The sequence below is a fragment of the Apteryx rowi genome, unplaced genomic scaffold (genome assembly GCF_003343035.1).
Source record: "Apteryx rowi isolate R43461 unplaced genomic scaffold, aptRow1 scaffold_169, whole genome shotgun sequence".
NCBI classification, from domain to species: domain Eukaryota; kingdom Metazoa; phylum Chordata; class Aves; order Apterygiformes; family Apterygidae; genus Apteryx; species Apteryx rowi.
Window position 1 is genome coordinate 252,017 of NW_020447963.1, and position 22,626 is coordinate 274,642.

General features: G+C 37.7%; 1 protein-coding gene across 9 annotated transcripts in view; it reads left to right on the plus strand.

Annotated features, from left to right (window-relative positions):
• Positions 1 to 22,626, plus strand: part of LOC112963401 (protein cornichon homolog 3) — a 116,312-nt gene that overhangs the window by 19,518 nt on the left and 74,168 nt on the right. For all 9 annotated transcript variants that reach the window (XM_026060404.1, XM_026060406.1, XM_026060403.1 and 6 more), the window contains exons 2-3: positions 4,962 to 5,030; positions 8,102 to 8,149. In XM_026060404.1, the coding sequence (XP_025916189.1) occupies positions 4,962 to 5,030; positions 8,102 to 8,149 (117 nt within the window). The remainder of the gene's footprint in view (positions 1 to 4,961; positions 5,031 to 8,101; positions 8,150 to 22,626) is intronic.

Below are 22,626 nucleotides of genomic sequence, written 5' to 3' on the forward strand. Positions count from 1 at the left end.
AGCTGAGCCACATCAGAACCTATAAAATTATTGTACAGTTAACACCTCTTATGATTGATAGAGTATTACAAGAGTACATGAGAGTATTATGAGCAATAACCACTTAAGCTAGAATGAGTGTTCTTGTAGGAGATCACAGTTGAGCTATACTCAGAGGAGCTCTAACAGAGGGGGAAGGGTCCTCCTTGCTGTGTTTACATTGCTTGGTAGCATGAACCAGATCAGCTAAAACAGGAGAAAGAAGGGAGAGGAACAACCATCTTGAACAAATGTTCACCAACCACATAGCTAAAGTTCTTGTCTGGATTAATTTCACATCGTGATGAGAATCAGGTGGCAAAAATTTTCGCTAAAGTTCTTGTCTGGATTAATTTCACATCGTGATGAGAATCAGGTGGCAAAAATTTTCTCTTAGTTTGTCACTTTGTCCATGTCACCCCTCTCTGCATTCCTCTGTGGGCTCCACGTCCTCTGTCATGTGAACTCAGCTACTTATCATCAACTTTAGGTCCCTTTGCAGTCCCACCCGATTGACCACCTCCCACGCATTTTGTCTGTTGCCACCTCTGGTCAACAAAATCCAACAAAATAACTCTCTCAGCTTGTATCCCACTAGTTCATGTGTGATAAATGTTCAACACTATTTGCCAGGTAGTTTGGCAGTTCAGGGAAAACAGTATAAATATGTCTATACTGCAGTTGATGGGCAGACATGATATCAACCTAAGTGCAGTATGCACTTACCTGTCCGCATTCTGTCTGTGTGCTGACTTGCAGACAACCTGTGCACTGCCTGTGCGGGTGGGAAAGTGCATGAAGCTGTGCGTAGGAGGAGAGATATGTTGTCCTGTGTGCCCCAGCTTGGAGCTGCACTTTGTTACCTGCATGGCAAATGAGTCTATCTRTCTATCTATTTATTTATTTATTTTGGTAGGCAGCTTCAGGATGGCACCAAGATGAGGGGTAGACAAAGTCTGTTTAAATGAGCCATAAAGATAATTTCTTCAAGATAGGGTTGTAGTACWTTGGCATGGTCATGACAAGGAAGCATATATTAAATGTTGCCATTCTGTTCTGTGCTTAGTGTGATTGTAATCACATTCTGTTTTATCTTTTCTGAGATACCAATAAGTAATAATAGCCAGTCTCTTCACTGTCACTGAATTCACACCACAACTCCAAAACTTCACATTCTCAAATAAAATACATTTCTTTAAGAACTCTGTAAGAGCTTCTGTAAAGGCTCAGTGATTAAAAAAACATGCATCTTCTCTAAAATTGAGAGATCGTGATTCATTCCTGCAATTGAGAGGTGAAATTTTCGGTTAGATGTATCTATAAGCATRGAAAGAAAACAAAATTCAGGTTCAATCTTACGTGATTGCTTCATTATTCAAAGCTGTTATTGTCTGGAGAGACGTGCATAGAGAGTGGGGGTGGTGAAAACACATTTTATAAATATCCTTGCAATTGTTGCTCTACTGAAACATATGATGTCATCAGTCTCATCTGTTCAGTATAAGTGTTTAAATAGGGGTAAACTCTTTTCTGACTTGCATGTGGAGTTATGAGATTTGCAGATGGTATGAATCACCAGAGAATACAATCAGTATTTTTATAAAACTTCAGGTTTATTAGATGGCTAGCACCCACAATTACACTTTATTTCTGTCAACAGGAAAGATATAGCTTGGGCAGTGGCAGAACAAGCTCTCTGCAATGTTCTGCAACATTGAATCATAGGGAAAATTCTCCAAGTCAAAAGATAGATCAGTCTCTGTTGCCCATTCAATTCCTGGCCCCTTTTTTGCAATAACAATAAACTTTGTTGTGAAACATGATGCTATTCTTATTTGATTTAGATTTCTAAATAGATAACTTGTTCATTTTGTCGAGGTTTCTGAAAAAAGCATCAAATGGTCTTTATTCTTATTCTAGCAAGCTGTGTACAACATTAATATTCACTAATACAAATAAATTTCTCCTCCATGTAAGATCAGTGGCATATATTACCAAAATGCTAGGCCTTTAGCTATCTATTTAGCTTTGTGACTAGAAGCTGGCCATTTTTCTTTTAAACAGTCTTTTTACTCCATGGCCTTTGGTGAGATAGGATCAGTGATGTCTACATATATGTAGTCTTAATTGCCACGCTAGATCAAATTAGGTAGATAAAAAGTATTATACGGTTTACAGATCATGCCTGTACACAAAGGCTAAATGATGGCATTTTATATGCTGAAGTGCTCTGACTGGTATCTGTTGTGCTGTTTGTCTCCAAAGGAACTGCTCTATCTAGATGCTAAGTGTGACAATTTCTGAGGTGGAAGGTACCTTGAACACACCCCAGTGCTGTTTCAAAGCCTTCAGCAGCTCTGATCAGCCCATGTATAGGAAGTGGATAGCTGTACCGCATCCAGCTGAAATGTAAACAGGCAAAAGATGGTGTCTTTGGAGTATGGCCAGAGCACTGCACCTCCTGGGAAAGCACTGTGCAATCTTTAATGGTGACAAGTAGTCAGTTACTTGGCTTTTATGGGAGAAAATGGCAACTCCAGCCACACAGTGCCCCAAAGCATTGAACTGCTACACAGTGTTAATGATAATTGAGGACATTTCCTAATTAATTATGTAAACCATTCTGCAGCACAACACAGTCTTGTTTTCAGTAATGCGCTACGTAAGCGTGCGATTAGATTGTGTTGTGAGCAACCTCCAGTCGTAGGAAGCTACAGCTTTGTTTCCATCATTTTTCATCCAAAATTTTAGAATTAGTATACCCAAAACCATGAGATTAAAAAAAAAAAAAGAAAAAACCACCTTTGGGAGTTTCCTTGTATTCCTTCTAGTTGTGAGCCTGCCTATTGCTACATGTTCAAGCTTTCCATTGTGCTGAGAAATAGAAATATGCTTTATCGTAAATAAGAGCAGATATCTTCATGTGATCACTGGATTTCCATTCCTGGGAATTTAAGAAAATATTTTATAGAACTTAATATTTTAAGAATTGGGGAGGGTTTATTTCTGCCCTCCTCCTCCCAGAGAAACACTGAGTCTGTTGCTGAAGAAACTTTCCTCCAATCCTGTGTGCTTGATACCAGACCTTGAGTTTTTACTGGTACCTTAACACTTTCTTCATTTGTAGGCGTCCCAAAAGGTGCATCTGTGAGATCATTGTATTTAGATTCATTGATTTCATTAGAGCAGTGTGCTTAAAAGCGCCAGATTGATTTCAATCAATTTAGATACCATGTGAGCATATAACAAAATGAATTGTATGCTAACAAATAACGCAGTTTTTGACTACAGAGTTGGGAATGCTGGTTTWAAAAAAAAAATGCAAAAAATGACAAAATCTAAGTGCGTAGTATAACTGAAGCTAATCTCTCTTCCAWACTGTCACTTAGGATTTCTCCAAGGCTTCTCTTAGCTGCATTAGTTAAGACCAGCTCAATAGGGCCCTGCCTTAATGGCTCTGTCTCTCAGAGTGACTAGGTTCCTCTTCTTCTGAACATGCTTCAGGTTTATCATGCTGCCTCTGCATTCAGTGAATCTGTAAAGGCTTTCCTGGACTTCTTGTGGGAAAGATTCCATCTCACGATTCCAGTAAACTGTTTCCCAGCGTTGTTGTCTCAAACCAGTCTTGCTTTGCAGCATGAGCTCATTCTTGTATTGACTGTCATTTCACATCATCATTATATCAAACTGCTTGCTGCTGTTACTGACTACCAAAAGGAATTTGTACAGCAAATTCACTCTGATTTCTTATTTCAAAGAAATTTCAGTTCATCTCTGCATTTACAATAGAAAAAAAAAAAAGCTGTTTCCATTATACATCATTAAAAACAGTTGTCACTCAAAGCTCCTAACCAGTTTTCTATCTTAAAGCTACATCTGTAAGTACCAATGCTGTGAGGCAAAGAGAATTGAAGGGGGATGCCCAAGATCCCCAGGTAAATCAGTGACAGAGCTGTGAACAGAGGCAGCTCTCTTACCCGTTGCAAGGCCATCCTTCCCCCTTTCTGTTGATCCTGTCAGTGCTGATAGTGATAGCTGATTACAAACAAAAGCATGTGCGCCTGACTTTTGCATGGTTTTTACCCTGTTAACAGCTGGCTCAGCTTAGGAATATGAGGAACTGTTCAAGTAGTATTAAAGAGTTGTCATATGAACCTGGTTCTTCACAATCATACTATGACCCTGTCGTAGTCTCTGTTATTCACTCTTTCACCTTAGTCTAAACATCTGTTGCAGATCTAACTCCTAACTTGTAGAGATACAGCATCCCCAGAGAGAAATGTTTAATTTATAATCACGCTTTATAATCCCTTTGCAGTTTATTCTGGCACTGTGGCTTGTCATAGTTGAATAAGTTGAATTCTGCGGTGTGCTGTTATGAAATGCCACACTTTTCTGATTTTAAATGTGCTTCAGCGTGATGACTACAGTGTTAGAGTGGGATACAGAGTAGTGGTTAGATCTATGGATTGTAGCTCCAGGTTTTATTATCAAATCTCCCAATAGGTTGTTATGAGAGTCATGGACAGGTCATTTTCAGGCTTTCTGTTCTTCCGTTCCATATCTGTAGAATGGATGTGATTTTAGCTATGTACGGAATGTCTGTATTGATACTCAGTTTGTTATTTTTTGAACACCTAGGCAAACAGGTATGCTGTAACATTTCATAGAATGGTTGTTGCACTTGTATATTCAAGAAAGTCAGTTCCCTGTATTCTGTTAGAAGAATTTGACGAATTTGTGTCTTTTAATACCTAAGGAGCATTAGAGGATGCACCTTGCAAGAGGTAGTAGAACCCAAAGCACAGTTAGATTCTGGGTCTCTGCAATGACTGAAAGTCTTGGAAAGGGAGGGAGGGAATGCATCTGGCTAGAATCTAACTAAACAAAAAAAAGTGTTTGAATGGGCATTAATTACAATGTTTGAAAAAATTCTTTTGCAGATAATCGCCTTTGATGAGTTACGGACAGACTTCAAAAGCCCAGTAGATCAGTGCAACCCAGTCCACGCAGTGAGTACAACCAGGAGCTTGCTAAGCAATAACTGCTAAAGAGAGAGAGATGCACTGAGCTATCAGTGAAAGTGTGAGCGTGGAAATGAATGTAGAGTCTGTTGTGAATATGATTGTAGTTTGCAAATTTGATTTATCAGGCCTGTCTGAGGCAGCCAGATGGCAGCTCTTTATGCTAATAGCTCTCTTTCCCACTGGAGGAGACAGGAAAGCACTTTGGAAGTTCAAAAATTTGAAGGACTTAGAATGTGATGCTAAAATTTTCTTTTTATCTTTTCATTTTATAGCACCAATTTTCTTTTTTAAAATCATTAACTTTCTCTGCATTTAAGCATGGGATGACCACTTTCCCCAATGCCATCTGTATTGACCAGTCAAAGGCTTGAAGGGATTCAATAAGAGGTGCATTCCTAGACCTCCCTGTCTCATGGCAGGGCTCTAAGTTCTCCTGTTCTTTTAAGAGTGAATAACACATTCTGTTGCATCTGCTGTGACAAAGGATAAATATCACCCTACAACTGTAAAGTTGGTTTTACCTAATGAACCAAAATGCAACCCAGGTTTAAGCTTATGAAAATACCTCTTTAAATGAAAACTGTAATTTAGAGTGATTTGGTTAACTACGGTTAAACTTGCATCAGATTTTCACTACCATAACTGAGAGCAGAACTTGGCCCCATCGTGTCACTTGGAATTACAATGACAGGTGCTGAATTTGATCTCTACAGAGGATCAAGATATTGAATTGCAACCAAATGATAATCAGATTCAGCAGACAATACTTTGTCATTTAACCTTGTTTCATAACTCACCAGAGGATTTATGGTACTGCATAGGCCACTGATGATTTTAAGCATAATTCTTACATGAGTCTTCCAAGAAGACTTGTTTACTGTTTACTAACATGTAACCAAAAATGAGAACGGAAGAAGGAATTTGTAAGAAGAAAGCCCATAGAGGATCTTAATGGAAGTAATCTATTTATTTTTTTAGGTCTTTTTACCAGTGGTTTTGAATTCACTTTATCTGTTTTTCGTTTTCATCTTGAGAAATGCATGCAGGAAACATGCCTTTATATGCACCAGATTCCAGTCATTTGGTCTCTTCCTAAAACTTGTAAAATGATTAGATTAGCAATTGAATTGGTCTCCAGGATAAAAAAGTTAAATTTTGTAAGTCCTTGTTTAAATCATGTTAGTGATGTAATTAACAAGTTAATCCTAGAATTTCCAGTAAAGAGCTGCAAAATATTCTGTGATTGGTAGCATTATTTTGACTGCCATCTACAAAATTTCTTGTGATAAGTCAAGCAGTAATCTCAGTTTGCCGCCTTCTGCACAGTGCACGTGCTGGTGTGCTTTATACTGATAGGAAGATTTTTTTCTATGAACTTTTCTTAATATAACATATTTCTTATGGTGTCTTTTCAAATGTCGATTGTCTTTTCCTCTTGCCTGTGCATACTCATGGGTGCCTACATCCCATCTATTTGGTGGGGTAGTTAGCCTCATCATACTGTGAGAAAATCTGACATTCACTCATGTATTTTCCACCGTGCTTTTAAGAGGTAGAGTAGAGCATTTTATCAAGAGGAGGCTGAGTTAGGGAGAAATCAAAAACAAAAACAGTGGCAGTGCTGAGAACTGAATTCAAATATCCTGATTCACACTATTACTTACAGTCCAAAGATAGACTTTTCCCAGCTGCAGTTAGGCATCTGTCTTCTAAAGGTAGTTGAGAGGATTATCTTTCCATCTGCACTTAGCTCCTGCTGAAGGCAAGAAAGGTTTCTGCAGATGCACAGGCACATCCACATACATCCAGTCTCATGTTTACAACCATGAATCTAAAATTTCTGAAGCTCTTTAAGATCACAGGCATCAGAGAGAGGCAAGATATTTGTCTTGTATCTATCAGTCTGCCACTGTCTTTCCAAAATGAAATACTTTTGTTTTAAAATGATTAAACTTGGGGAAGGGAGAGGAAAAGAGGTATTTCTTTGCAGAACACAAATAAAACTCAAAAACTTGGAGCAATTTTAAAACATTTGAAGAGTACAGTCTTAGGGAGAGTTTGCTTCTTACACTGATGCATTCCATTACCCATTTAAGAAAGGTAACTGTTGAGAATAATTTTTGCCATGTCTGGAGGAAAACATTACTCTGTCATGAATTTATGTTAAGATCTACACCAGTCCAATGCTTTGACTTGTTGTAAAACTGCTTTTGGTTTCAAATTGCCTCACTACTACTGGGCACAATGCACCAGATCTGTTCTGTGTTAAGCCTCAGTAAATGCAGATAAATACTGAAAGTCACTATAATTGAACAGTCTGACTCTAAGGATGCTCTAAGCAAAATTCACAGAAATAAAATAAATCAAAGACAGGTTTTCTTTTAAATGGCTTATAGTGAGAAATTCACCAAGAAAATCAGATCTGTTCTGCACACTTGCCATCACTGGAGATACTATGAAAGATTCTACTGCTGGTTACACTGCTGGAAAGCAGAGCGTTTTTGCTACCCTATCTGCAGACTTCTCAATTATGGTGACTTTCAGTATTTATGAATGCATTCATTGCTTAAAGTGACATTTCTTGGACTTTACAGATATTCTTTACTAATGGGTTAAGCTCTAATGTCGCATGTAGCTCAGGCACCCTGTTAGCGGTAGAGCCATACCACCTTTGCAGTTGTTTTCTAAGTCAGAGTTGGGTACCTGAAAATGCAAAAACAAGTCTTTCTGACTAGGTTGGCACCAGTGTACAGTGTCACAAATACTGACTTAAAAAGAAGTTGCAGCCTCTAACTCAAGGCTAGCTGTGGCTTGAATCCCCACTTTATATAATTATACCCAGTAACAGATGAAAAAATAACTTATAGGGATATTGAAATGAGTAAGTTATTTGACTTGCGAGCAGTAGATAAGTGACTACTGTTGGGTAAATTAATAATGTATGTTGCTTCCATGCGCCCAATAATTATAATTTTTGACTCGTAGTTTTAATATATTGTTTTTAATTTATAACACCAGCTAATCTCCCACCTCTTTTTCCGACTTTTCTTTGACAGCGAGAGCGGTTGAGAAATATTGAGCGTATTTGCTTCCTCCTGCGAAAGGTGAGCATAAACCAGCTCAGGTTTTGAGAAGTTTCTGAGAAGTAAAGCCATTGAGTGGTGGTCTGCATTCATTCTCTCTTTGCATAATTCTCTCACTACACTGATGAAAGGCTGAGTTGTACTGCAGAAGTGGAAATCATGGTGACTTTGTAAAGACAGACACATTATAAGAGGTTAACATAAGCCAGGATTTCTGGATAAGGACTGAAACTTCAGAACATCTGCCCCTTCRTTTTGGAACATGCTTTTCAGAGGTGATGAATTGTTTTGCAGTTGCAGCTTCAGATGCTTATAGCCGTATCATCTCATGATACCATTTGTAATACAGGCTTTAGAAATACAGTTTTCTGGACAGTGGCTTACAGTTTGATAAATGAAACATTTTATTAATGACATGTTTAATACTTGAGTTTTTTAACTGGTTAAATAGAAAAATTGAGATAATATTTATTTTGACTTGAGCCAAGAGAGGTGCTGAATGCCTCACTTTCTGTGGGGTTTGAAGGAGCTGATAAATTGTAGGATACATTCAAAGTATACATTCACCTTTCCTCTATAGCTTGAAAGAGAGTTTTCGTAAGTGTTCTGTCATCCTGACTCTGTGTCAGTGAAGTCAAAATAATCATAATTCCAAACTATTCTGTTTTATATATTCAAGTTTCTGTGAATTGCCTTCACCAAAAGAGTAATGGAGCCACCTAAATTATTCTGCCTTTTTCCTTAAAAGGTCATGAGTGAAGTACAGACTGCTGACTGCATCCTAATCAAGCTAAAAACTAAATTCAGATATGTTTTTCAGTAACTGATTGCCTTATCCTGAGAGGTTTTGGGAAAGCCAGGGATTGTTGGCTCAGGCTGATCCAAAGACGTAACTGTGGCCACATAAGCATCTATGAAGTGGCATTCTCAGATGAATCAGAATTTGAGACCTGTTTGGCACCATTTTGAGCATGTGACTGTCAAGAACCACGTTTAAGTAGTTACTTAACGTGCTTATGACACAAGGGATGTGAAAAGCAGAGAAAATACTTATTATTAATAGCTTTCTGGTTTGTGAAATTGGCACGCAGCCAGTTTCAAGCTCTGTCCCAGTTTCTTTGACGTAAAGCAACTGGTGGGTGGTAATGAATTAATATATGTGAGCCCCATGGGAATGCCTTGCCAGCATCAGTGTTTAATTTCTATTGAGCCTCAGCCTCACTGAACAGTAAAATGGAGCATTTTGGCTAATTACAGACTCTGTGCACATCAAGGATTGGGTTGCTTCTGGTTCACTTAAATAGTTTGTTAATTCAGCCTCTTCTTCAAAGTTCTTTGGGGACACATTTATTTTAATTGAGAGATGAGATACAAGAAGAGGAAGGTGGAATAGCTATGGCGATTTGTAGTCTTCAAATCTGACAATCACTAACAATAACTATGGTCTACATAGCATAAAGGATGCACTGTTGAGGAAAACTGCTGGAAAAAGAGTGAAGATATTGAGTGTCCGTTATATAGATATAGGAAAATAGCAGTTAGGATGTTTTCAGCAAGCACTAAATATATTCCTTATATTATAACATTGTTTCTTATTTGGCTTTAGGTCTGTTTCTTTATTTGTAAAATAGTGACACATATGTTTTCTCATGGCTTGAGGTCAGCTAATTCTTTTAAAGGACTTTGAAAATTGTAATATCTTACTATTTATGACACTAAGATTTAATGTTTAAGATCCGCTGTAAATCTGTATTTTAAAGAGGTTTATAGGTGGACTATAAAAATATGCTCAGTTTCATTATAGCCTGGTTTAAAATAGGTTCTCAGGAATTATTAAATATGCATACAATACCATATACACTAGGGAAATCTGGTCCCAATAGGCAGAGTCTCCTAAGGATGTTTTTTACTTGGAGGAGATTGTTAGCAGACTGACTAGGTAGGTGTTATGTCACCAGATACTACATAATTTAGCTACATTTTTGTAAAATAACGTAAAAAGGTTTTGGAAAGATCTTCTGCAGCCAGGCGCTTTCTGACGTTTGGTTTGGGGAAAATGTTTCTGTATCATTAAAGCAACAATTAAGGGAGTGTGTGAAGCAGGTATGTATGGTGCTGGCATGTGTATGAGTATAGTGCTATAGAACAGAATTAAAATTAGATCAGCCTAAATTTTCTGGTCACCAAAGAATGATTGATTGTATATAAAGAAGCTATGAACTTTGAATAGCCATGGACGAATATCTTCTATCCTGATGTGAACAACAGGAAGGAATTATTTTCTGAAACCAGCATTATGTCGGGTTCCCTCAGGATACACAGATCTCATTTCATTCAGTGGCTTATTTGGGGGCTTTATAGAATATATTTGTGATCATGCCTGTGTGGTTTGAATTGATGAGTATTGCACTGGGTGGCCACTGGTGTGTTACACAGCTGTTACATGATTCACACAAGACACGTGCTGCTATTGGTGCATGCTGTGCCGTCTGTATCTGCACTGTCTCTTTTGCTCAATTTTGTCATCAGTCATGCTTAAATTGTCAGCAATTCATCCAGAAAAGCCACAGCACTGACAAGAGGGAGGAATTGTCTGTTCTCCACTGTGGCAAATCTTGAAAGAGCTGGGGATAGACTGAGTTCTCCTGTCCTCTACTTGGTCCACTAGGCTCCTCTCTTGCCTTTGTTTCTCTAAGAATATGCCTACGTGACACTGCAGCGCTGCACAGAGAGACACAAGCGAGTTGTGAATGAGCTGTCTTGAGTCAGTGGAAGCAATACAGTGACGTTTGCTGGGTGTCTTCCTGGGCTCCTTAGCCCTGCTGAGGAGCAGGGTAGCTCGGGTGTGCCATATAGATCTGCTATAATTTTAATGAATAAATATTTGGGGGGTTATTAAAACATATTTAATAGACGGTGGCAGCAATATTGTTTTATAACTGTAACTGCAGTTCTGTTTCAAGAAATCTACCTACTGGGGTGATTCCTATTGGAAATACTTATTTTAGCACTAAAGACAGTTAGGAATTTCCTACATTAAAATACGGTCTATATAATTAATCAACCACTGTAATATTATTACTTTACCTTTGAGGAAATTTAAATTAAGTTGTGATTAGGTTATGAGTATAAGCAACAGCATCATGATATTTGAATTAAGCTGGCGAATACTTACTCTCAGGAGGAAAGTTAATTGAACTTGCTTCATTCTCAGCAAACATTTCAGACTTTAGTTTGCTCATGCCAAACACTGCTGAACAATATAAGTGACCTTTCTCAGAATAACAGCAAATATTTGTTTCTAAGCCCCATTAAACTCAAGTAAGAGTGATTTATGAACAGCAAAACTGGAACTGGAGCTTACCTGGAAGGGAACTGAGATAGATTAAAAAGACAGAATTTTTTTTGTTCATTTTCCTACTGCAGTGGAAACATTTTAGTTAGGTTAAGCATAAAATTCATAAAACTGCAAGTGTAAGAAAATACTGTACCAGAGCTCAATCCTGTATCTTGATTTTATTTGTTTTTGTTTGTTTGTTTGTTTGTTTTGCAAGTCCTAAAGGGATGATTGGAAGAGAATAAATTCAGCAAGAAATCTAACCACAGGCAAGGTGACATTAACCTCAAAGATGTTCCAGCTGAACTTGAACTGTCTTAAAAAATACAAAAAATAAGCAAACACCCCCCCACACCTCCACCACAAGAAAAATGTTTATATACCGAGTTATAGCCAGTTCAGCACTCCAGTACTAGCAGCAGCAACAGGGGAGTGTAAATCAGAAGCTGGGGTGTTAAAAATTCCCTTCGCTTAATCCTTTTCAAAGTATGTTTTAACACTCTAGCTAGGAAGTTGGGGGTTGTCAAGGCTTGGTCTGTTCTAGTAGTGCTGTCACTGTGGTTTCCAGTGAAGCTGGATCTGGGATAACAGTGGTAGAAATTTATTGTGTGTTTACCAGATAAAGTTCTGGTTTTTTACTAGCTTGCAAAAATAAAACTATTCTTTCAATTTACTTTATATTTTACAGTACATTCCCTAATATACATCATAATTAGGTTTCACTGTATTTGCAGGTTTTGGTTATTTGAACTTAAATGACAATTAAGGAAGACATTCAATTCAGACTGAGATATGGTAAATAAAAAGTAAAATTTAGTGAGCTTAGTATATAATTGTAATTCCAGACACCTGAGTGTCTGAGTAAAACTTGGTATATTTTCATTTTTAAATATTCTGTATTAAAAAAAAAAAGTCAAAACCACTTATACGTATGAAAACAACAGTAATTCAGAGGCATAAGTAATCAGAAACTTGAAGGTTTGTGGGCTAACACTACAGGTTCAATGGCAGATGGAGATTTCAAGGGAAGATGATCAAGCYTGATATTGTGTCTGTGTCGTGCCTGTTGTCAGCATTGAATACACATACTCAAAGCTTGGGGGAAAAAATACTCCATGAAAGCTTGCTGAACTTGCTGGACCAGTTAATAGGGAACAAGATTTTCATCTGCTTTTAACTTTTCCTTAATAGCAGATGAAAACATTAATTTCTCAGTGTGGAGGTTATTCTACTTTAAATGTAGATAAATATTATAGAAACTCAGCATTTTTGAAGAGGTAGCAATGTCTTTTCATGTTTCTTCTTATTCAGCTGACAGCTTCTTTCCTGCATATTTTGGATGAAGGAGACTGACCAATGTGCCCTAGAGTAATTGCCATGTGAAATTTTTTTGTATTTGTACCTTGTTAGGTTCCAGACCTTCACCTGCAGCTACAGTGGACATAACCCCTTTGGAGAGGGTCAGGTGTCACAGTAACTGGTTTCAACTGACTGATCGCATTCTTTGCTTCTTGGTAAATCTGCTGATTATTCCATTGATGACTTTCTCCAATGTTCAGCCTCATGACCGTTTCCTAGCCTGAGATAAGGCGATGCTTTTTTAGTGTCTGTTTTTGGATATGTCAGCTGATTGCTTCATCGCAGATTTAGGGGTTCATAATCTGTGACATTCTTTTAGCCACTCTCCATGCAGATAGTCATTAGCAGCGTACTTCTGTAATCATATTGCATGATATATCAAAGCACTTAGTRTAAGGTTATACAAGTAAATTTAACACGTTAAATGTGTTAATCACTTAAATGTATGATCACTTGGAGTTTTTTAAGTAGTGTGAATCCATCCATATGTAAGACAAAGATCATATTTTCTTCGTGGGTATGACAAATCTTATAGGCAGAGGCTTCAGCAGTAGGCTAGTTAGTTTGTTGCAAAACTGGAAATAGAAGTGATAGTAGTAGCAATAGCAGCCTTTAGTAGTACTATAAATTATTTTCAGCTCCAGTAAAGGTGTTCTAATTCCTCATTTAGTTAGACTTGATAGAAAAAGCAAACATTGCTGCATAGCCACACTGTAAAGATAAGTCTGCTTAAGCAAAAGATGCCTGCATTGTACACCTGCATATCCAAACCTGACTGGACATGGTCCTAGGCAACTTGCTCCAGCTCACCCTGCTTGTGCAGTGGTTTTGGACCAGGTGATCTCCAGAGGTCCCTTCCAACCTCAACTATTCTGTCATTTTTTGATTGTCTCTGCAGGGTAAACACGTCAGGTTTGTGGCATGTATTATGCATTATGTTCAACACCTCCTAACCAGTAGTCAGCATTTTGTTATTGAAGTTTAGGTGCTTGTGTTATCTGAGAGGAAAACAGAGTTTTCTTGTAAAAAAGGTAATTTTGGACTGTAGCAGTAACAGTGGTGTGCAGCCTCACATAACAAGTGGATGGTGTGTCCAAGTGCTGATAAACTGCGCCTGCAACAAAGATCACAAAAGGAACAAGTCATGGGACCACGTGACACTTTTTCCATTTACAGTGATTGTACCAATGATGGAGCACATGAACTTTGTCCATTCTCATTAGAGTCCAAAGAGTTCATCATTATTAGTTGTTTCTCAACTCATGTTGTATTTCTTGCTGTATCTAATGCTCTCTCTTTTCATACCTCATCAATACCATGAAACTGCTGAGCGTGACTAATGGTCTGGGCAGCAGGAAAACTGGCAGGAAATTCTTCCTACTCAGTGACTGGGAGCATAAGCCCTAATCAAGAGGCCAAGTGCATAAATTATCAAGAACGAATATAGAATTATGGTGTAGAAAACATACTACAATTACCTGTGCAGTTACTCAATGGTACGTCTCTCTGTGAATCAGTGCAAAGACAGAAGTTTGTACCCACGGAGGCATTACTGTGTATAAAATGATTTAAATAAATACTATGCATTCTTTCAGTTATTTTTATGATCTCAAATGCTTTCTTAATCTTTTCACTGCAATTCAGTGATTCAAAACGGAGTTTGTTTTAGATCAAAAAGCCTTTTTAACATCCCTGGATTTAGGAAGGGTTCAACTTAATGTGTGGCATTTGTGCCTGTTATTTGTCTCTAAGATGGGACAAAAACAAGAGAGCAGCAGTGCAGGTGTTCCCAGTCCCTAACTGATAGTGACAGCTTGGAGCAATTTCTGTTTATTGCTCAGAGGTGTGTTAAATGTTGATATACAGACCTAAAACCATGCGGAATAGGCCTGGGCTTAGATCTGGATTTGAGACCGATTCTCATAATCTAGACACCATTTAGATAAAAACTGTAGTGCATTCTTGGTGATTATGATTGAATGTGTCTGAATTTGTGTAGAAATTCACAGAGAAGCTCAGGAGAGGCAACAAAGGTCAAACTCTGACTAGAATGAGGAGGGGAAATACAAGCTTTTAATTAGACGATTCAGCCCATGCCTTTGTAGCAGTTCACTTGTGCTTTACTCCTTGAAAAATCATCATTTTCTTCAGGAACTTTGGGTCTGGCCATTCCTGGGAGAGGGAATTGTCACAAAGGAAGGCAGCTGGTGCATATTCCCGAGAAGCTGGGTGCCTTTGGATCTGATATCAGTTTCATCACTAGTCGTATCAGGGTCTGAACTCTATAATAACTGACCTGATAATATGAATATGAAAAAGTTTTTCAGTAGTCCTTATTGCTTTAGAGGTTTAAATATATGATCTGTTATTGGGACTACARAGACATTCCAAATGAACATTATCATATGAAAAATCCTCACATTTTAAAAATGTCTTCAATTAATTCAAAAAGGAAGTTTCGGAGTGTTCTTATTTGTCAAGGTGTTTGTTATCTTTGTTTACACAACAGAGTAATGAGGAGCCGTCTAATGTCCAACATACTAGAAAAATCTGGAAGAAAATATAATACAGGAGTAATTCTGCTTTAGTTGTGCTAGGTGAATATTCCTTTGTTTTATATTTTGCCACTGTTTGCATTTTGCCTTCTTGTCTTATTTCATTAATTGGGTACTGTGATCTCTTAAAAGCCCTATTGTGCCTTCAGCTAAAGATTCTTTACGTTAAGACTTGGCTCTCCTCCTCCATCATAGCTTCATAAGTGTTTTCATTATGGCAACGCTTCCAGGCTCAAGTAAACATTCAAGCCTTATATACTAAGTGCTAAAAAAGCCCACATAGTAAGGAATATTCCCTACCCTGAAGAGCAGACCTTTATGCTCACGAGCTGTGTACACAGCAGAAAAAGAAAGGTTGCATGGCTGATCCAATGATGGAACTCTTGCTTTCAGAAGGCTACCTGGTTTTCTTGCTAGCAGGCATGGTTGTAATATCTTAGTTTTAATCGAAGCTAGGAAAGTGTGTTTGCTGTTTTTGAGAGTTTGCGGGTTCACTGAGTGTGTAATTGCATATAGTCTTTAATCTCTACAGCAGCTGTTCAAATTCAGTCCAGTAGTGACTGAAAACTACTCCAGTCTGATTGAGAGCTGTTGGGAGTGAAATTATTTGGTGTTCTGTGCTTGAAGACTTTTATGATGTCTGTTTTACAAAAATGCTAATATAGACAATATGATGAGATCTTTGTTAAGATTACAGTGAGCATGAGCTACAAACTCCACTCTGCTATACATATGCACACATAATTAGTTCCTATGCTAACTGTCTCAGAAGAAATTCTAGTGATTGCATGGAATAAAGGATGTTGCTGGTTCTGAAGCATTAATTAGATCTGCAGTAGAATTTGTGGACATAAGCCTGCCATGCTGTACAGATCCTGTCAGTTAGGACTTGGTCTAACAATCCAGTGTCTTTTATAAAACTAAATTAATTTTTCTTTTGTTTGAAGTGATGTAGGACTCTCTTAAGTACGTTAGAGTCCGTGTGTGTGTGAGAGAGAAAACTGATATGCGTTAAAAGTGTGAACACTTTTTTTTATAAATTATTTGAAAGATACTTTCACTGCTGAACTGTTAGAGATGGTAATGCTAACTTTCTTCTGTCCCTCCGAATGGTTCTGACAAGGTGTTTTTATATTAAGACCCAGTTACTTTTTATACTGCAATAATAAAATTTAAAAAGTTAGCTAAAGTTGCATTAGTACACAATTTTTACTTTATGGAAATCGTGGCTTATGCATGATTTATTTTTAGACAATTTTGGTGGAGTACCTCTTGTTAGTCAGAAGAGAAATGTGATAAATTTTAARCTTGCTGTTTGTGTAAACAGCAGGGCCATCCTCAGATTGCACGAGCAAGGGAAAGAAGGATGTAGCTTGGCAGGGGAAGTGAGGAAACAGGAAAAGCAAATAAAATATTTCTAACTGAAGTATCATGCACTTTTATTAGCTCTGTGTTGGTTTAATTGTTTTCTGTAGCTTGCCTGAAAGAGGATGGAGTTTACATACTCTTTGAGATGCACACTTTGTATCTGTAGGAACAGCTGAATTTTGTTTGCGTCCAGAAACATGAGGGACAAAATGATTTTCCCAGATCTTGCAAGGAGTTTGCAGTGGAGTGTAGACCAAACTCAGAGCTTCAGCACCTTCACTGATGAGCCCCCTTTTCTCTTTTGAACTCTCAGAGGAAATTCCTTCTCTATGGATCATCTAAAACTTTCTCTCCTTCCCTCTCAAGTCTTTTATGCCTATTATATTTACTGTCTATGAGATGTGGATTGGGAATAAAATGGGAAGGTGTCCTATTCAGTCAGTCTCTTGGGTACCCAAATAGATATAATTTCATCAGAAAGAACGGGGCTGTGGACAGTAGCTATTTTGCAGAACTGACAGTAGAACTGGGACCAAAGAGCTGGCGGTATTTATGTTTTATGCACAAGTAACTCCATAAATGTGCATCTCTTCTTCACACTTCTTATTGTAAATGTACCAGGTTCATGTTTACTAGAACTGTCTGCTATTGCAATAAAAATACTGAACATAATCCCTTTTCCTCCTTTCCTTGCATATAGTTCCCTATCCAGTACTCATGCTATCTGATTATCTTCATGATTTCAAATTAAAGACCTAATGTGCGAGTACAAGCTGCATGTTCAGACCCATAGTTAATTAAGCATATTTCTTATTATTTGGCTTTTCATTTCTCTGTTTTGCTGGGCTGTTTTATTTGACATCTACTTGTCTGTACTATATAATCACAGAATAATAGAAAATAGGATTTGAAGGGACCTAAAGAGGGCATTTACTACATTCCTGTGCCCTAAAACAGTATCAACAATGTGTTGTGATGTAAATCAAAGGGAAGTTCCCAGTTCTGATAAAAATGAGTTTAAATGCAGGACCAGCTGAAGACTGCAATAAATGTCTGAATAAATGCTGCAAAAGTCAAAGTCTAATGTAAATAACAGTAAGCTATCCTATCTTGTATTTTGTTCAGTCATTTTCTAACGTGTTCTCAGCATTCTTCTAAGCTGCTGATTTATGTGAAGCAAAATTCTGGTTTCTCCTTGAATCAAATGAGATGTTTATGTGACCATTTTGTTAGTATCCTGATGAATAAGAAAATGCAGCCAAAATATGGCAAATTGCTTTGTACAGATAGGTATTAGGGTTGTTTTCAGATAATCAAATAAAATCCAAAGGTTTCCTAGGCAGTTTTGTAATAGTACAACTAGTACATCTGCTTTCTCCTTTCAAATATCTTCAAATGGAGTGCTAATAAATAGGATTCTGTATTTGTGCCTAAAACATTCTAAGTCAAGTTTCCTTTAATAAATATATTTCTCTAATCATGCCTGAACATATTATCATCATTGAAAATCAGAAACATTTCAAGTTTCAGAACTCTGCTTTGCTGGTCTAAAAACATTTAGTTTGAAAGCCTGGCACTATTTGAATGAAAACTTCTGTTGGCTTAACGGATGTTTGTAGGGCTTTCTTCCAAGCGATTTTGTGAACGGGTTGAAGACTGTTATTCTAAAGGAAGCATTAGAGACATGGAGTTATGAGAACTTAAAGCACTAGAAAAATTTTGCTTGTTCCTAAGATTATTAAATAATAGATCAAATAACTGTCTTCTGTTTTTTTTTTTTCTGTTTTATGAATAGAAATCAGTATTTGACACCACTGTAGAAATAAATAGGTCAGTCTTATATGTTTGTGTTTTGTTATGTAGTGTAGCTAAGCAGATAAGCTACAAGCTTGGCTAAAGTATCCTAATAATTACCAGATCTTTAAAGGGCTAGATGAGAAAGTGATCCTCATATGGGAAAGAAGGAATATGCAGGACTTAGGAACTTAGAGGATGTATAGTCTTGTTGGCAGGCAATTCATTCACTTCTGACATTGGTGTATATGTTCATTGTGCCAGCACTATTTTTAGTCAGATTTAGAAGTTCCTGAATTCAGCACTTTTCAAAGGTTAGAACAAAAAATAATTGAAATTTTCAGGMATCATTACTAAAGGATGTCTGTGTCCTTTACTAACGATAATGAAAAGCTATATCCTGCTGTTCCTGCACAGGTGTTCAAAGCAGGAGTGTATTGTAAAGGGAAAAGTTGTATAACTATTGGAAGCCTAAGAAAAGGAACAGTTCAAATTTTAGATTCAGTCACGGTTTGGTCGTTACTGCCCCCTTTACTCCAGGGAGGAAGTAAAACTTGCCAGTGCAATATGTGATGGAAACTGAAGTATCCTTTGAGGGGAGATATACATGGTTATTCATAATACTATTACTCATGAAAATATTTACATATAAAACTATTTCAGGCTAAACCACTCTATTTTACTGTTAATCCCATCTTTTAAATGTTTATTCAATAATTAAAGTGGCACCCTGTAATAGACAACCTCTTGCCTTACAATTCTGCTTCCTCCACTACTGTTCTGGAGCATATGTAAACATGTGTGTTTACAATATCAGAATATCACAAGAAATGTTATAATAGGACTGAAGTTGCAGCAAAAATTGATATGAGTAACTGCTGCATATAATGTACTCCTGAGAGCAGAATTTTCAGCTGCCTTGGGTAGCAAAATTCATGTATCTGCTCCTCAGAGTTGTATTGAAGATATTGGCAAAATCTGACTTGCTAATGGGCTGTATTTGCTTTAATTTAGTAAGCAGTAAGATAAATATTTGCATTTTAATAAAACAAAGGATACCAGGATTAATTCAAACACCGCTGTTATGTTTAACGTAATTTTCTTTGTGCATTTAAGTGGAGTCACCATCCAGCCCTATGCAGCCTCTGTGCAAAGACAGACAAACAGTGCCATAGTTAAAAATAGGATGAACTGATTTTTCATCATACCTGATATATGGATGGAAACTGTTTCTGCTGGGGAATAAATTTCCTACCTTGCATTTAAATGCTGATGTTTTCAGTAGATCTGTTAGAGTAGTAGGACAGGGACTGTCTTTACCATTCCTGCGCTGTACAGTCATCTTGCACTTCCTCAGACTGACAGTCTTTACACTCCAGGTATGGAAACAGCCCTTTAGTGAACACACAGTTTTCAGTATTTATGAAACTGTCAATCAGAGGCAGACCCCAGGGAGAAGGCCTGAGGGCCCTTCATGTACCGTGCAGATGGCTGAACTTCATTTTAATGATCACTGAGATTTCTGGACTCATGGACCTGTCTGTGAAATGAGGTGCTGCTTTTTACTTCCTAATGAACAGCTGTGATAGTAATTGTCATTCTCAGCAGTTTGGGGAGAACAGACAAAGACTGACTGGGCTCTTGAGCTAAGCCTGGCTGTGGGGGGCCCTGTCTGGCTGTGTCTGAAATACAGTAGTGATGTAGGGCAAGAAAGCTTTTGTTACCTGCTTTTGTATCAATGGTGTGAAAATTAGAGACATTTGCCCTCTGGGGTTACTAACCCAGCTTCTGTTACTGGTTCTGAACTAACTTTTTTTAAAAAGAAGGAAAAAAAAAAAAGTTGTGAAGGTATCTCCTGATCCCTGCAGAAAAGAACAGCTGGCAAAGGATGTACACTTATAAGATCACAGCACATGCGCCTTAATGGCATGTCCTCCAAGGACTGGGCACTTTTTGAATTGGGCTGGTGCCTTGCAGGCCTTRCAGTGCAGAAGCTTTTTCTTAATCCCCTTCATAACCTCCAACAGGCTCTGCAAAACAGAAATCTTTATAGATATTCTTGATAAATATTCCATAATGACCTGATCTTCCTCTATTGCTCTTGTCAAATAGTTATTACTATTTGTATTATGATAAGGCTTAAATACTGTAATCATAAACTAGCTCAGTGCAGAGCGTCACGTAGATAGATTTAAAAGACATTCCCTGCCCTGTTATTCCACTAACAGCTCTAATGGAATCTATAGATTTTAAATATAATCATCCCCATGTTACAGAAGATAAAAATAGACAATTAAGAAGTAAAATGATAGGCCTAAACACAGATATCTTCTAGTAGCTGAGATGAAAACAGAATCTAGAAATCCTGTATTTTAATATTAAATCTGGTACCATGTTACAGATGGACAGGAACTACTTAGTGAGAATGATAATTAGCTTCTTTGTGTTACTCATTTCACTGTCAGATATCTGTGCTGTGGAATGACTTATGTTCATATGCACTTGATACTGCTTAAACAAATTTCAGTAACACATTAGAATAATGAAATTCCCTTTACAAAGTGTTGGCTTTGTGCTGCTGCTTTTCACTGCGGGCCAGAAAGGGGGAGGGGTGAAAATGCAGATGATGCAGACTTTGTTTTGCTATGTGCTCTTCATTCAGTCCATGAGACTCAGTCTCACATGCATTGCAGCATTGCTCTCCATTGGATAAACTGCAAAACTATATATGTGAACTTGGCAGGTTCTGTACTACAGAAAAACTTCATGCTGCAAGTTGTTCTTTTGATGGTCAGAGAACCATTTTTCCATCCATTTTCTTTGCAGGTAGTCACATATATCTACATAGCAAGCTGCTAGTTACTTCTTGATGTTTGGGTTAACATAGGTGTGAATAACCTAAAATGCCTTGGATATAGGTTTGTGTCATAATAATTTTAACCGTGCAACTGAATTTCCAGGAGATGACTATAAGCAGCTAGAGAACAGAGCTTCCAGAGCCACAAATGAGCGTGGAATTTAACAGGAGGATTGAATGGAATTGAACCTGGAAATTTGCACTGGAAAACCTTTGTGTATTTCATTTAATGGCACTGTACCGGGCTCTAGGGCAGCCTTTCAGAGAAAGTTTTGGAAGTCATATAACTCAAATCGTTTAAAGTGGATTGGAAAGATACAATGAAAATATAAGTAGGAAGCTTTCCTGTACTTAAACAGTAAATTTAATGTTTCATATGTTTAACCAGTGCAAGCAGTATGTTTAAAACTGTTGCAAATGCTAAGAAGTATGGTCAGTGTATTTTAACTTACACACAGCGGATCCTGCCTCTTTGGTTTGTGTAACAGCTAGAGCAAACAGACATGCTTTGTTTGTTTCGATGTATGTGCCTTCCAAATACATGCCCRTTCTGGGTCAATGCACACACTACTGCTATTTTTCTGTGTAATTTTGCATTTTCGCTTGCACTACGCTCTTCCTACTTGTGTGATCTGTACTGTTCAATTAGCAGAATTTCAGAGTTGAAGAATCATCTCCTTTTGGTCTCACACTGTCTTTAGTTCAGCAGTTGATATTCGTCAGTAAACCCAGGTTAGTTCTGGCAGGCTCTATTAAAATGGACTCTAAAGTGTAATTAAATTAACTCTGTGTTCTGAAAACCTTGGGTTCATTTCCCTCCCCCCCTTTCCTATTGCAGATGAAGACAAATTCTGCCAGTTAGCTTTAGCAAGTGCTATTATGGAAAAAGCAGCAAAGTGAGCACCATAGTGACAAGCTGCAGACATCCTTTAGTGGAAGTAGGTGCAGCAGCATTAACTGCTGTGATAAAGCAGCATGCACTTACATCAGGCCTTATTTGGGGCCCTGGAGTGATTCCATGCATACATGGTGTTTTCAGTTTCTTGTTGCTGTTAGGTGGATGGAAAAGGGCTTGTGGGTTTGCAAGGGAAATAACTTGTTTCCACCTGGGTAATCAATAGACCTTTTATGTGAAGGAGATTCAACCTCCACTTCTCAGTTTTTTCCTGTCATTTGCAGGAGGGGAAGGAAGGCATTAAGAAAGGAAGTTGTCTTAGCCTTTAACAGC